This window comes from Macaca thibetana, chromosome 18 (genome assembly GCF_024542745.1).
Source record: "Macaca thibetana thibetana isolate TM-01 chromosome 18, ASM2454274v1, whole genome shotgun sequence".
Lineage (NCBI taxonomy): Eukaryota > Metazoa > Chordata > Mammalia > Primates > Cercopithecidae > Macaca > Macaca thibetana.
The window spans coordinates 47,294,155-47,310,671 of NC_065595.1; the positions used below are offsets into that span (position 1 = coordinate 47,294,155).

The window sequence follows — 16,517 nt, forward strand, 5'->3', positions numbered from 1 at the left end:
TCCTTGACTAAAGCACATCCACGTACCTTACACATTGACATTAAGTGAGTTCAAAATTTCAGTTATATTATAGGTGTAAAGCTGGAAAAAAGCAAGTAATTATTTTTCAAATATTCTATAGATTAGGAAATATTTTGCATTGTTAAACCATTTTTATCTTCTTTACAAAAGACATGTAGACTTCTAACTAATACTGGACATATTTGGATAAAGTGAATCAGCTAAGCTATAGATAAAACCAGTAAAAGTAAACAAGTGAATATGATTTTTATAATTACTGGAAGAATACCAATATATTTGCACTGTTTCCTGGAAAAAATAAAGGAGGGAATAATGGCTACTGAAATTATTTAAGATGAACTAAACTTACTCAATATTTTCAGGAGAATATGAAAGAACAGGAAAGTAGTGTATTATTAATTGCATAGCTATATCAAAGCTATTAAAATAACATAGATAAAAAGAAACAATATGACAAAGATAAAATCTATAAATACAGATAAGTGTTAGGTTTTACAAGAGTAGGTGGCACTTACATCATTGACTTTAAGGCTTTAATTTTTATGGGTGTTTGGAATGAGTTTTCTCAGTTGTCTAGTTGCTAACTTTAGTTATTATTTGTGGATTTGAGCAATGGATGATCCAAACTGATGCTTTTTTTTCCATTAAAAAATCAACATTTTGTCAAAGAAAAAACATGGAATAAAGTGGGAGAAGATCTTCATAATGCAAAGAATTAACAAAGTACTTTATCTAGAATTCTTGAAGGTAAAACACACATACACACCCCAACATGTGTTTCCCCACATGCTTACCCTAGAGATATTCTAGTGCTATACACAAAGAAAAGTGTACAAGAATCCTTAAAACAAAATTGGTTACAATAGGGAAAATATTTAAAAACAATGGAAATGTTCATCAATAGGATAATAGATAGACTAATACAATAAAATTCTATACAGCAGTGAAATAATACTATATAGCTGTGTGTGGCAACATGAATACACCTAAAAACGTGCACTGAATAGGAAAATATTATGTAGAATTTTTTTTACAGTATACTATTATTCAGATAGTATTAAAGCTAACTCTACACAGTATTTTGTTTGGAGGACATACATGTGGTGAAAATATACTGAAATCATTGGATTATGATTTTGATGGCTGTAATTTCTGATGAGGCAAGAAAGGAAATGTGACCACTGAGGACTAAATAGGAATTTAAATTGTATTATTAACTATTTTTTTAGGCTGGGTTATAGGGTACAACATTATTTTTATACTGTTTTGCAATTTTTCACTATAAATAAAACAAGACAATTACCAATACAATTGTGAGAGAAAATGGGTAAAGTGAAGTTTTCTGACCAGAATGATAGATCAGAATTTTTGCTTTAGCTATGAAGAAACAAACAAAATTAGAGGAATATAGTGACTTGCTGCGATGCTAGCATAAGAATGGTGAAACAAAAGGATGTATATATGTCATATACTCTTGAAATGTGGAAACAAGTAAATATTTGAGTAAAAACTGGATAACAGAACCAATGCTAGAAAGCTTTACTAGAAAGAGGGAAAAGTGAAGTTCCAGGCAAATCTGTAGGATTATAAACAGATTGCAGGTATTTCATTCATTCATGTGTTTTTTCATCATGCTTCTTTCATTTTCAACCAGACTTTATGGATGTGCCAGGCATTGTATACATTTGTGCTGTCCAATATGGTAGCCAATAGCCACATGTAGCTATTTAAAGTAATTAAAATAAAATACAATTAAAAGTCAGTTCTTTGGTTGCTTTAGCCAAGCGTATTGATATTCAAGGGATCAGAAGTGATATCAGGTGATACTGTGGCTAGTGCTTACCATTTTGAACAGTACAGATTTAGAACATTTTCATCATGAAAGTTCAATTGGATGGTGCTGCTGAAGATGCTAAGATTAGAGAAGTGAATAACCTAGATTGTATATTCTAATGAAAAAAAAGAGAGAGTAAAGGAAAAGATCGTAAAAGTGTAATGTAATGTTACTGTGTCATTAGAAGAAAATGGAATAATTGGCCAGAGAGGAAAGGAAAATAGGTAAAGACAATCAGACTGTAAATACGAATGAAATGGTTTCCTTAGATCATAACAATGGGAAAAAAAGCATTTCTATTTATTGTAATGGGGTAGAAAAGAAAAGAATGTGTGGCTTCATGCATACCAAGAGAAACAATTATTCTAAGAAAAGGGCACAAAAGAGATTTCTAGTAAGATAAGAATTTTAAAATGGTAATTGAAGTAGTAATTCAAGAGGATGTATGAGCTCCCTAGCACAAACAGAAGAATAAGAAACCAGTAGAGGAAGACCCCTGCATTGCCAAAGCAGAGGCATGTAAGGAAGGGCACAGATGTCTTTGCTTTGTGGGTTTTGGGATATGAATTCAAATCTAAGTCTGATTCCTTCTGTTTCTTCTCTGAAATAGGAGGTGATATATTTCAAAAGAGAGAAGTTGGCAATAGAGAGTTTAAGAAGATATGTTTTGAAACAATTGATGTGTAAACTTTTTAGACAAAATAGTACCTTTCCTTTTCTACCAGTCCATTTTTTATGACTCTATTCATTCTCATAACCCTGTTTCTAGAACCACCAAATTATCTATTCATTGTTTTCTGACTGAGTGTAACCCATTCCAGCACTGATTACCTAACCCAGCTCAGCCATTACATCTGGAATTCTCTCATCTGCTCTTCCAGTGACCTTATGTTCTGCCAAATGATACAGCTCTTATCCTGTTTTTCATGAATCTTTCTCTGGTTGTGGTATATTCATAAATGTTTAACAACTAGCTCTCAAGACAAAAACAAAAACAAATCTTGATTTGTAGCATTTGCTGATTTCCATGTTATAAATCTATTCACTGTGGTTCATTTTGAGCTACCACCATAACCACAACTGACGCAAAATTCATAAAACTTTAACAATCAGCTTCCTGGCAAGAACTGCGAAAGAGCTAAGATTTTACCCTGGCAAGTTAACAAGCCAGGCTACTGCCACATTGATGAAAACAGCCTAAGGGTTGCAGGAAGGAAAGCTGGGGCCAGGAGGATGGAATGCTTTGCAGCAATATCAGCTGAAATGCAATAGATCTTTTTGTTGTTGTTGTTGTTAGTTTATACTTTTGTACTAGAACTGGTTCTAGAATTAATAATTACCTATCATTACTTTATCTTGGTCACTCTAAGCACATTCTGCTATAGGACCTTTGCATATTTGTCAGCAATGCCTGGAAACTCTTCCCTAAAATCCTTTGGCACATTCCTTCAGTTAATTATAGGTAGATGTCACTTCATCAAAGAGAATTTCTCAGAAGAACCTGTCTAAAATAGACTCCCTCCCACCTCCACACCATCTCCTCTAATTGCTTCTCTGGTTGTATTCCACATGTTATGATATGATTATATTCATGATCATTGTCCAAAATATTTTCTAAGCTCCATTGTGATATATTCTTTTATATAGGTTATTTATAGTATATTTTTAAATTTCCACATGTGTGAGAATTTTCTAGCTATCTTTTTGCTTTTCCTTTATGCCTTTATTTTAAGCTTTTTATAATTTTTTTTTACCTTTTTAACTATTATTTTAATTTCAGTGGTACATATGCAGGTTTGTCATATAAATAAATTGTGTGTTACGGGGATTTGGTGTTCGGATTATTTCATCAAGGTAATAAGGATATTAGCAGTACTCGATAGGTATTAAAAGTAATGGCAGGCTGGGCACAGTGGCTCATGCCTGTAATCCCAGCACCTTGGGAGGCCAATGCAAATGGATCACCTGAGGTCAGGAGTTCAAGACCAGGCTGGCCAACATGGCAAAATCACGTCTCTATTAAAAATACAGAAAATTAGCTGTGTCTGTGGGTGCATGCCTGTCATCCCAGTTACTCAGGAAACTGAGGCATGAGAATCGCTTCAACCTGGGAGGCAGAGGTTGTAGTGAGCCAAGATCATGCCACTGCACTCCAACTTGGAGACAGTGAGACTTGGTGTAAAAATAATAATAACAATAATGGCAAATCCACAATTATTTTTGTACCAACCTAATAATTTTTTGATCCTCACCTTCCTCCCTCACAACACCCTCAAGTAGGCTCCAGTGTCTATTCTTCCCTTCTTTGTGTCCATGTGTACTCAATGTAAGTGAGACCATGTGATATTTGCTTTTCTGTTCCTGTGTTATTTCACTTAAGGTAACAGTCTCCAGCTCCATCCATGTGACTGCAAAGGACATGATTGCATTCTTTTTATGGCTGTGTACCATTCCATGGTGTAAACATTCCATGTTTTCTTTATCCAGTCTACTATTGATGGGCATTCAGGTTGACTCCATGTTTTTGCTATTGTGAATAGTGCTACAATGAACATATGTATACATGTATCTTTATGGTAGAATACTTTATATTCCTTTGGGTATATATGCAATCATGAGATTGGTGAATTGTGAGAGGTGGAGGTTGCAGTGAGCTGAGATCGCACCACTGCACTCCACCCTGGTCCTGGGTGACACAGTGAGACTCTATCTCAAAAAAAAAAAAAAAAAAAAAAAAAAAAAAGAAAAGAAAGAAAGAGATTGCTGGGTTGAATGGTAATTCTGTTTTGAGTTCTTTGAGAAATCATCAAACTGCTTTCCACAGTGACTGAACTAATGCATAAGTGTTTTTTTCTCTTCACAACCTCACCAGCAGCTGTTATTTTTTGACTTTTTTATAGCCATTCTGTCTGGTGTGAGATGGTATCACATTGTGGTTTTGATTAGCATTTCTCTAATGATTAATGATGTTGAGCATTTTTTGATATGCCTGTTGGCCACGTGTATTTCTTTTCTTTTTTTTTTTTTTTTGACAAGTCTACGTGTCATTTGCCCACTTTTTAATGGAATTATTTGGTTTGTACTTGTTAGTTTGCTCAAGTTCCTTATAGATTCTGGAAATTAGACTTTTGTCAGATGCACAGTTAGAAAATATTTTCTCCCATTCTAGGGGTTGTCTGTTTACTCTGTTGATAGTTTATTTTGCTATGTTGAATCTCTTTAGTTCAGTTAGCTCCCATTTGTCAATTTTTGTTGCAATTGCTTTTGGCATCTTCATCATGAAATCTTTGCCAGGGCCTATGTCCAGAATGGTATTTCGTAAGTTATCTTCCAGGGTTTTTATAGCTTTCAGTTTTATATTTAAGTCTTAATTCATCTTTAGTTGATTTTTGAATATAGTGGTGTAGGGACGGGGTCCAGTTTCCATCCTTTGCATATGGCTAGCCAGTTATCCCAGTACTATTTATTGAAGAGGGAGTCCTTTCCCCGTTGCTTGTTTTTGTCAACTTTGTCAAAGACCAGATGGTTGAAGGTGTACAGCTTTATTTCTGGGCTCTTTATTCTGTTTCATTGGTCTATGTCTCTGTTTTTGTACCAGTACCATGCTGTTTTGGTTACTGTAGCCTTGTAGTATAGTTTGAAGTGGGGATTTTAAAATTTTTTTGGTTCCATATGAATTTTTTAGAATAGTTTTTTCTAATTCTGTGAAGAATGTCATTGGTAGTTTTGTAGGAATAGCAATGAATCTGTAAATTGCTTTGGGAAGTGTGGCCATTTTAACAATATTGATTCTTCAAATCCAAGACTATGGAATAATTTTCCATTTATGTCATCTGTGATTTCTTTCAGCAGTGTTTTTTAATTCTCATTGTAGAGATCTTTCACCTTCTGGTTAGCTGTATTCCTAGGTAATGTTTTGTGTGTGGTTATTGTGAATGGGATTGTGTTCTTGACTTGGCATTCAGCTGGGATTTTGTATCCCGAAATGTGCTGAAATTCTTTATCAGATCTAGGAGGCTTTTGGGCAGAGACTTACCGGTTTTTTTTTGTTTGTTTTTTTGTTTTTTTTTTTTTTTTTAGATATAGAAACATATTGTCTGCAAACAAGGATACTTTAACCCTGTCTCTATTTGGATGCCTTTTATTTATTCCTTCTGCATGATTGCTGTGGCCAGGACTGCCAGGACTACGTTGAATAGAAGTGGTGACAGTGGGCATCCTTGTCTTGTTCTGGTTCTCAAGGGAAGTGATTCCAGCTTTTGCCCATTCAGTATGATGATGTCTGTGGGTTTGTCTTATTAGATGGCTCTTATTATTTTGAGATATGTTCCTTTGATGCCAGGTTTGTTGCAAGTTTTTAACATGAATGGATGTTAAATCTTATCAAAAGACTTTTCTGCATCTATTGAGATGATCATGTAGTTTTTATTTCTGTTTATGTACTAAATGACATTATTGACTTGTGTATGTTGAACCAGCCTTGCATCTCACTTAAAAAGCCTACTTGATTGTGGTGGATTAGCTTTTTGATGTGCTATTGAATTTGGTTTGCTAGTATTTTGTTGAGAATTTTTGCATCTATGTTCATCAAGGAGAGTGGCCTGAAATTTTTCTTTTTTATTGTGTCTCTGCCAGATTTTGGTATCAGAATGATGCTGGCCTAATAGAATGAGTCTAGGGAGGAATTCCTCCTCCTTGATTTTTTGGAATAATTTCAGTGGGAATGGTAACAGCTCTTCTTTATATGTCTGGTAGAATTTGGCAATGAATCTCTCTGGTCCTGGGCTTTTTCTGGTTGGTGGGATTTTTATTACTGATTAAATTTTGGAACTCATTATGGGTCTATTCAGAGTTTCAATCTCTTCCTAGTTCAGTCTTGAGAAGCTTTTTATTTTGAAATAATTATAGTTTTATAGGAAATTGCTTAGAAATACACAGGAAAGTCCTGTGCTCCCTTCAACCATCAGCTCCCAATGTGATGCTAACATCATATATAACTACAGTACAATAGTAATACCGAAAAATTTATATGATACAGGTCATGGAACTTATTCAGATTTCAGCGGTAATACTTGCAGTTATTTGTGTGTGTGTGTGTGTGTGTGTGTGTGTGTGTACAGCTCTGTGAACTTTTATTATATGTGTAGCTTTTTATACCATCACCACCATCATGAGACTTACCCCACCACAGCATTCCTTGATATTACTCCTCCCCTATCTCTAGGCCTAGGCAACTGCTAATCTGTTCTCCCACTCTGCAGTTATGTTATGTCATGAATATAAATGGAATCATGAAATTTGTATCCTTTTGAGATTGCAGGTTTTTTCACTCAGCATAATTAGTGTGGAGTTCATCAAAATCGTTGCATGTATCAATAGTTTTCCTTTTCTTCTGGATTGTATCCCATGGTATGGATGCATCGCAATTTGTTTAGCCATTCACCCACTGAGAGACATCTAGGTAGTGTGCAGGTTTTGGCTATTGTGGACAAAACTGCTAAGAATATTCATGTACAATCTGAATGAAAAGTTTTATCTGGGATATATGTTTAAGAGTGCAATTGCTGAGTCTTATTGTTAAGTTCATCTTTAGATAGGAAAGGAACTGCCAAAGTATTTTCCAGAGTGGTTACATCATTTTGCATTCTAACCAGCAATGCATAAGTGACGCAGTTTCTCTAATACTTGCCAGAATTTCATGTTGCAACTATATTTTTTAAATTTTAGTCATTTTCATAGGTAGATATCTCATTATGGTTTTAATTTGCACTTTGCACTTTTACTGCTGGGCAAGGGTGGGAGTTCCAGCTCCTTCTGGCTGGAAGGGGTAGGAGGAATGCCTTGTTACTTCTCTCTATGTGGCTTCCACTGACACCATGAGAGTGGTGTAGCCTTTTTACTCCTGGGTTGTGGTGCAAGTAATGTCTCACACTATCCTGTGGGGAAGAATAAAGGTACTTCTTTACTTCTGGGTGTGGGTGGAAGTCCAGGCTCCCCACATAGTTTTCAAATGGCCTTGAAGTGGTGGGAGAGTTGAGGAGTAGGGTGTGGTGCTTGAGTCCAATCACTAAGGATGAAAGTCTTTAATCCCTACTGTTTCCTCTGATACCACCCCAGTAGGAAATTTGGGGTCCTCATTATAGCCTATCCAGGGTAGATATAGTCCAGGCTTCTGATTCAGTCTTTGTGGGGGCAGTTTTTTCCCTTGCCTTTTTTTTTTTTTTTTAATTTTGTTTTGTTTTGTTTGAGACAAAGTCTTGACTGTTGCCCAGGCTGGAGTGCAGAGGTGCGATCTCGGCTCACTCCAAGCTCCGCCTCCCAGGTTCACGCCATTCTCCTGCCTCAGCCTCCTGAGTAGCTGGGACTACAGGCGCCCACCACCACGCCCGGCTTTTTTCGTATTTTCAGTAGAGATGCGGTTTCACCGTATTAGTCAGGATGGTCTTGTGATCCACCCGCCTCGGTCTCCCAAAGTGCTGGGATTACAGGCGTGAGCCACCGCGCCCGACCAGGTCAGTTTTTTTCTGATGTGTAGTAGAGATGTTACTGTCTTAATGTATTCTCTCTTACTAAGCCGCCCTTTTACTGGTCTCTTGGCTAAAGAAAGCAGGCTTTCGTTGGAGCTTTATTTTGTCTATACCCACTGGCATTTCTGGGTTGCTGGTCTCTTCTACTTCACGTTTGGAATATACAAAGCATAGAGAAAATCTCCGAAATTTACTACCTCCTTATTTCTCTGGCAACAAGTCTCCTAGCCAGTCTGCCTTCTTCTCTACACCTTTCAGTCTTCTTATGTTGACTTTATATATAATGCACCCAGAGTTTTTTCTTGTACTTACAGGAGGTAATAAGTAAAAGTGTATCTATTCCATCTTCCCAAAAGTAGAGGCCAGGAGTGTTGAACTTATGCTTGCTTGTGAATTTTTTTTTAAAATACTTTAAATTCTAGGGTACATGTGCACAGCATGCAGGTTTGTTACATATGTATACATGTGCCATGTTGGTGTGCTGCACCCATTAATTCGTCATTTACTTTAGGTATATCTCCTAATGCTATCTCCCACTCCACCCACCCCAGGACAGGCCCCGTTGTGTGATGTTCCCCATCCTGTGTCCAAGTGTTCTCATTTTTCAGTTCCCACCTATGAGTGAGAACATGTGGTGTTTGGATTTTTGTGGTTGTGATAGTTTGCTGAGAATGATGGTTTCCAGCTTGATCCACATCCCTGCAAAGGACATGTACTCATCCTTTTTTATGGCTGCATAGTATTCCATGGTGTATATGTGCCACATTTTCTTAATCCAGTCTATCATTGATGGACGGTTGGTTCCAAGTCTTTGCTATTGGGAATAGCACCACAATAAACATAATGTGTGCATGTGTCTGTACAGCCGCATAATTTATAATCCTTTGGGTATATACCCAGTAATGAGATGACTGGGTCAAATGGTATTTCTAGTTCTAGATCCTTGAGGAATTGCTACACTGTCTTCCACAATGGTTGAACTAGTTTACCATCCCATCAACAGTGTAAAAGTGTTCCTATTTCTCCACATCCTCTCCAGCACCTGTTGTTTCCTGACTTTTTAATGATTGCCATTCTAACTGGTGTGAGATGGTATCTCATTGTGGTTTTGATCTCATTTGCATTTCTCTGATGGCCAGCGATGATGAGCATTTTTTCATGTGTCTGTTGGCTGCATAAATGTCTTCTTTTGAGAAGTGTCTGTTCATATCCTTTGACCACTTTTTGATGGGTTGTTTGGTTTTTTCTTGTAAATTTGTTTGAGTGCTTTGTAGATTGTGGATATTAGCCCTTTATCAGATGAGTAGATTGCAAAAATTTTCTCCCATTCTGTAGGTTTCCTGTTCACTCTGATGGTAGTTTCTTTTGCTGTGCAGAAGTTCTTTAGTTTAATTAGATCTCATTTGCCAACTTTGGCTTTTGTTGCTATTGCCTTTGGTGTTTTAGACATGAAGTCCTTGCCCATGCCTATGTCCTGAATGGTATTGCCTAGGTTTTCTTTTAGGGTTTTTATGGTTTTAGGTCTAACATTTAAGTCTTTGATCCATCTTGAATTAATTTTTATATAAGGCGTAAGGAAGGGGTGCAGTTTCAGCTTTCTACATATGGCTGGCCAGTTTTCTCAGCACCATTTATTAAATAGGGAATCCTCTCCCCATTTCTTGTTTTTGTCAGGTTTGTCAAAGATCAGATGGTTGTAGATGTGTAGATGTGAGGGCTCTGTTCTGTTCTTATGTAACTGCATGCTTTATTCAAGGTAGTTTTTTTTTTCTAAATTTGCTTTACTGATTCCTTCTTCAGCCTAGTCACAGCTACATTAAAATTAAACCAGGGAGTTTAGAATTGCAGTTATGGCAGTTGTCAGTTCACAGATTTCTAACTGGCTGCTTTTCAAATTTACAATATTAATTTTTATTATTTTTAGTTCTGACATTTTAAAATTTGATGTTATAAACATGATTGATCTATAAAGATGTTAAACAAAGTTGTCTAGTGATATATTATCTGGTAATTTTGCTATTTAGAGTAACTTTGGATTAGTTTATGTTTTCTTTTGTTTCTGTTGATTTTGGTTATGTAGTCATTTTGTGTGTTGAGTGACCTTTGAGTGAACACACAAAATGGGCAAGAATGGCCTTACTGAAGTTTGGAATTACCCAGGTGATTTGAGGCTGGGCTTCAGTCTATGGGCAGTCATCTAATAGACTTTATTTCTGTTTCATTCTGTTTCTTAAAATACAGACTTTTGCGGTCTCAGTCCTAGGAATGGGTTAATTTCTCAGGGCACCTACACTTGGCAGAGTCTGGATTCCATCTTGTGTTTCCAAAGTTTTGTGTGGCCCTCACAAGTACTGCCCAATGTCTCAGTTGCTTCTCCTGGGTCAGATGTTGCCCCAAGGGAAAAAGTGGCCTAAAATGTTAGTCTCACTTCTCTGGATTTTTGACTTCTATTAGATCTGGAACTATGTATTCCTTATTACTTTGCTAATTCTTAGATGCTTTTTTGAAGATTCAAAAATTATATTTTAACCAGATTTTTTTAATAATAGTAGAAGCACTTTTTTTTCAATATACCCAGTTCTATCTTACTGGAGGAATTAATTTTCTTATTAATATTATTTAATTTTTCTGGTAATTTTGTGTAGTAGAGGAAATAAAATTATATGTTTCAACTATAATCTTCATTGAATTAAAAAAGTTAATGTCCATAAAACACTGTTATGTTCTTTCAGCATTCAGTTATGCTCTTTTCTATAGCTTACTTTTCTTTAAAAGTTGGTCTTTATGAGGTAGAGTGGTTTATTTGGAAGAGCACTAGGCTTGGATTTAGGGTTTTCTTTCATAGCACTTTTGTCTAAGAAGTCTTTTTTCATTGTATTAATTTACTAATTTCAGTCAAGATTTTCTGACTTGTGAAACAAACAAACAAAAAATAAATTAGATGATTTCTAGTCTCTAAACTCTATAATGATTTAGATCTGCAAATTAAATGAGACAATTGTTATTTCTCATGTTATTTCTGTGTTTATAGAATTATTTTCTTTCTGTTCAGCACTTTAAGTTTCTAATTAATACCAATTTGCAGGAATTATAGGGAACAGAGAAACTTGTTAAATACAGCACAGGGAGGTTGCCAGCGATGTAGAAAAATCTATAGGACAAAATATTTGATATTTACATAGGTAAAGTACAGTGAGAAAAAAATGGAACAGAGAACACATAGACTAAAAGATAATTAAGAGACATTTCACTTAAATGCTATGTACGGACCTTGTTTGTATTATTACTTTAAACCATTCTTAAAAACAGAAAATATGAGACAAAAATGTGAACACAAAAGATGTTTAGTGATATTAAAATATCATTAATTGTGTTAATTACATTATTGGTATTATAGCTATGTTTAAAAAAATTTTGAAGTATTTACAGATACAATAATATGATACTTGTGATTTGCTTAACCATTATCAGAAGTAGGGGAGACAGGGCAGTTGGTGGGTGTATAGAATTCAGAATTGACCACAAATTGATAATTGTTGAAATTGGTTGATGGACATATAGAAATCCATTGCACTTTTTGCTCTACTCTTAAAATATCTGGAAAAGGAACTGAAGGAAGGTAAAGAAGAGATAGTAGTAAAGTTAAACTTTTATTATATGAAATGAAAACATCGTAGGTTCTAGAATCTCCCCAGGGCTTTGAACCTATAGCTGCAATTGCCAATGCTAAATAATCTCATGGTCAGCCTAGGTATTGGTTTAAGTCACCAGCAAAGTAGAAGATCAAAGATCCCTTTTTAATGAAGATTTTTATATTTGATATTTCTGAATGAGATCATAATAGTCCTAATAAGAAAAAGAGTACATTGTTGGACTTCCTTACATTTTACATATAATTTAGTACTGATACATAATATATATAAGAATATATATATGTAAGAATGTATATTATATATCTCATATCTTTTATAGTAGAAATTTTTCCTGACAGTTCTTGAATTGCAAATTTTTAGTAAAAATACAAACTAATTTAGATTCATGATATTTAAATATTTTTCTTTCTAATTAGGTTTTAAAATATTCTGATAACTATGCCTGAAAACAAGACAGTTTCCTCTTCTTCCACTAGAGATGATCAAACCAATACAGGTAAGTTTGTCATAAATTGATTTTCTTTGAAAATAGTTCATAGATAAATGGAATTCAAATCACTTACAGAGGAGGGCAACTGCAAAGATAGTAATCTTTTCCAGGATAATGGTCACAAAACCAAAACTTACTGGGACCAGTAAAGTGAGCTAAGAGAAAAGAGTGAGTCAGTGTAACAAAAACACGTTATCTGAATTATAACCAGTTTCTTTTATAATTATGGATGAACTATGTTATGGATAATAAAATAGGTAAGCAGTACAACAACGGTGTGCTGGAATCAGCTCTTGTATATATCTCTTCTCAATTCCACTCCACTGGTAACTTCAAATTGGCCCTGGTGGTAGTATTTATTCCCAACTAACAGCTGGATACTAAACTTTTACCAGCATACCACTGAAGCTAAACATGGAAAATTAGAAATGAAAATACTAATATAATTCTATTTTTTAAATTATATGATTTTATTGCATTAATTTGCTCTATTTTCTGTTGCATCCTGAACTCTGACATCTTTTATTCTGTATCATGTTAGCAATGTCATATCTTTGCATGATATAAAAAGAGGTCAGCAAATTATAGCCCATTGCCGAAATCTGGCCAGCAGCCTTTTATTTACAGACCCCAAATTAAGAATGGTTTTTATATTTGTAAGGAGTTGTGAAAAGAAAAAAGAAGACAATAAGGACTATGCAACAGAGACTGCATTTGGCCTACAAAATCCAAAATTTTTACTATCTGATGCTTTCCAGAAAACATTTGCCAACCTTGGTGTAGAACTTAACGTTGAATACTTTGAGAACAATAGGTAGTCTTTGTATCAGTTATCTACTGCTGCACTGATGCTGTGTAACAACCAACCAAAAAAATGCAGGTGCATACAGCATCATAAACATTCATTTTATGCTCACTTGTGCATGAGTCTGCTGGATGGTTCTGCTGATATCAGGTGGGCTCAGTACAGCTCACTCGTGAATCTGCAGTAAGCCACAGGTTAATTCAGTACCATTATTGATCTTACTTATTTTGGCTGACCTTGTTTACAGGTCTAGGGTCTTGGCTGGGAAAATTAGGGTGATTCAGCTCTGCACTTGCTTGTCTCTCATATTCCAGCATACTATTAAGGGGCTTGATCTCTGGGTTTTGGCAGTTTCAAGAGGAGGGACAGAAGCACAGAAGGCCTCTTCAGGCCAACGCGCAAAACTGGTGCACTATCACTTCTGTCACATTTTATTGATCAAAGCAAGTCACAGAACTGGCACAGATCTATGGGTAGGAGATTAGACTCCACCTCTTGATGGAAGATGATGCAGTGACATTGCAAAGGAAAATGAATACTGGGAGGAGAAAATTATTGGGGTTATTATTGCAATCAACTTACTACAATTTTTTTCAGGGTTATAATTGAAAACAGTCATTTAGTAATTCTAAACGTGGATAAGGTCATGACACAATGGATTTTATTTAAAATTATTAGCCTTGGGTTAGAATCTTATTTCATCACCACATATTTTCTAAATATTTGAAAAACCTTGGTTTGTAGCTCTTTATTTCTTCTATCAATATTAATTGAAAAAAAAATGTTATTTCATTTTCATTTATAGAGTCTGTTTTGTAAAGCTTAAGCAAAAGCTTGTTTTTATTTCTGGAAATTGATCCCAATCTCAGATTAGTAACATGGAACAAGTTATTTATTTAAAATAAGTTCCCCAAAAACACAATTTGGAATGAACAGAGTAATCAAATCATACAGGTGTGTAACTCATATTTAAATAGTTGAAAGAACTACTGAAAGTTTTGGGGTTGATTATAATGTGAATTAAAAAGACTAATAGTTTGTTCCAAGACTTCAGAGAGCTGAGCTGATGATTTTCCTTTGAATGACTTGACAAAGCCTATTTTAAATTGGAAAAGAAAATGATTCAGTCTATACTCTTTTGCAAGCAAAAGCTACAAAGTTAATCATATTAAGCATGACTTAAGCCTCCCACAGTCGTTTGATGCAATAGATATATATAGCAGATAAAACTATATGTCACATGATTTAATGGAATGTAAGTCTTCTGTGATACAGTCTTCTGTAAAGGCATAAGAAATGGAAATATGTCTGTTTGGCTAACACTTTGGAAAATAATATAGTTAATACATTGTCTTTTAAAATGTGCCTGGTTAGCAAGTTTAGGATTTTTGTATTTAAGTGACATTAAAAACCGTATTTGGAATGCTAACATCAATAGGGATTATCAGTTAAAATTTACTTTTATCACTTTGGCTTCACACCATCATCAAACTTCCTATTCTGTATGTAAGACAACCAACCGTTATAAACAACATTCAGCTAATCCAGCAAAGCATTGAAATGTCTGTGTTTCAGCCACAGGAATTTATCAATCCTGTGTATTTGTTGCCAGTGTTTATTACTATGTCTTCGAATATTTTAAACTTTTAAGTCTAAAGTCCATCTTTGCTGGATAATGTACTCAACCTATTTATGTACTAACTTTTGAAAAAGTTTGTCATTAATTCTATCATAAGAACACAGTGGGAGGTCATATTTACTACTGTGAAACTACATTCAACATAATAACGCTTTAAAAAATATCCAAAATAAATCATTTTTTGATGTTCTTTTGTTCATGATGTAACTACTACAGTCATATGGAAACTCTCACTATTCTAAAAATAATGGGGCCAGGCGTGGTGGCTCACGCCTGTAATCCCAACACTTTGGGAGGGTGAGGCGGGTGGATCACTTGAGACCAGGAGTTGGAGACCAGCCTGGGAAACAGAATGAAACCATGTCTTTACAAAAAAATACAAAAAGTAGCCAGGCCTGCTGATATGTGCCTGTAGTCCCAGCTACTGGGAAGCTGAGATAGGAGGATCCCTTGAACCAAGGAAGCAGATGTTGCATGTGGCACTGCACTCCAGCTTGGGTGACAGACCAAGACCCTGTCTCCAAAAACAAATAAACAATTAAATTGGGTGATTATTCTGTGTTCTCAGTTGACAGAAATCATAAAACAAATTACTAATCTTTTTCAGATTGTTCTATAAAGTTACAGCCATATATCTTAAACAAGCTGACCAATAGTATTTTCAGATGACTCACATTTATAAATGGTTAGCTCTGTTTGGGATAACAATTTTTATTACCATTAACAGGACCTTTTAACTATAATTTTTGGCTTTGCAGGCAGTATTTTCTCTGAATACAAAACTGCATTTCATGGCAGCATCACATTTATTTGTATCGAAATACCGATAGTGTGTTTATTTATTAAGGTTTTCCTAATGTATCTTTTCCATAACATGTGTTCTGTATAACAGGCAGAGAGTGAATTTTTTTACAGAATAGTATTTTGATATTTTAAAATAGAAAATACTTTGCATGTGTAAAAATATCTGAAAAATACATGTAAAGTTTAAAGAATATTGATAAAATTATATATTTGTGCACTTATAATTTGGCTTAAAGAATAGAACCTGGTGTTCACTCATCTCTTCCAAATTGTATTTAATTTTATATATTACATATAAATATTAATATAATACATATACAACTCTATATATTTTATTTCATATAACAAGTTTAACTCTCCTATTAGTTCACTAATGTTTGTTAAATCATTTGAAAATAATAAGTTTTAATTTTTACTTTCTTCTCAATGTAATTGTTTTCCGTTTCCTTCTCTATCACTAGGCTGATTTTTTTGTGTGTGCACCCTGTTGAATGAAGGTGACTAAAATGTGCACGCATCTTCCTATTCATGATTTTTAAAGTGAGACTTCTAATGTTTTGTCATTAAATATGAGTTTTTATGGTTTGTAAAGATCGTTCTTTATAATTTTCTATAAATTGTGAACCTGTTGCGAATTTCATTAATGCTTTTTCTACATCTACTAACATTTTTCTGGACTTTTGTTTCCTTTAATCTTTAAATTTAATGACTTGTGTACATGGATTTAAAATTTTTAAACAAACT

At 34.7% G+C, this 16,517-nt stretch overlaps 1 protein-coding gene across 7 annotated transcripts in view; it reads left to right on the forward strand.

The window, feature by feature from the left end:
• Positions 1-16,517, forward strand: part of CCDC178 (coiled-coil domain containing 178) — a 515,084-nt gene that overhangs the window by 16,798 nt on the left and 481,769 nt on the right. For all 7 annotated transcript variants that reach the window (XM_050768096.1, XM_050768095.1, XM_050768092.1 and 4 more), the window contains one exon: positions 12,452-12,531. In XM_050768096.1, the coding sequence (XP_050624053.1) occupies positions 12,474-12,531 (58 nt within the window). In that variant the 5' untranslated portion in view covers positions 12,452-12,473. The remainder of the gene's footprint in view (positions 1-12,451; positions 12,532-16,517) is intronic.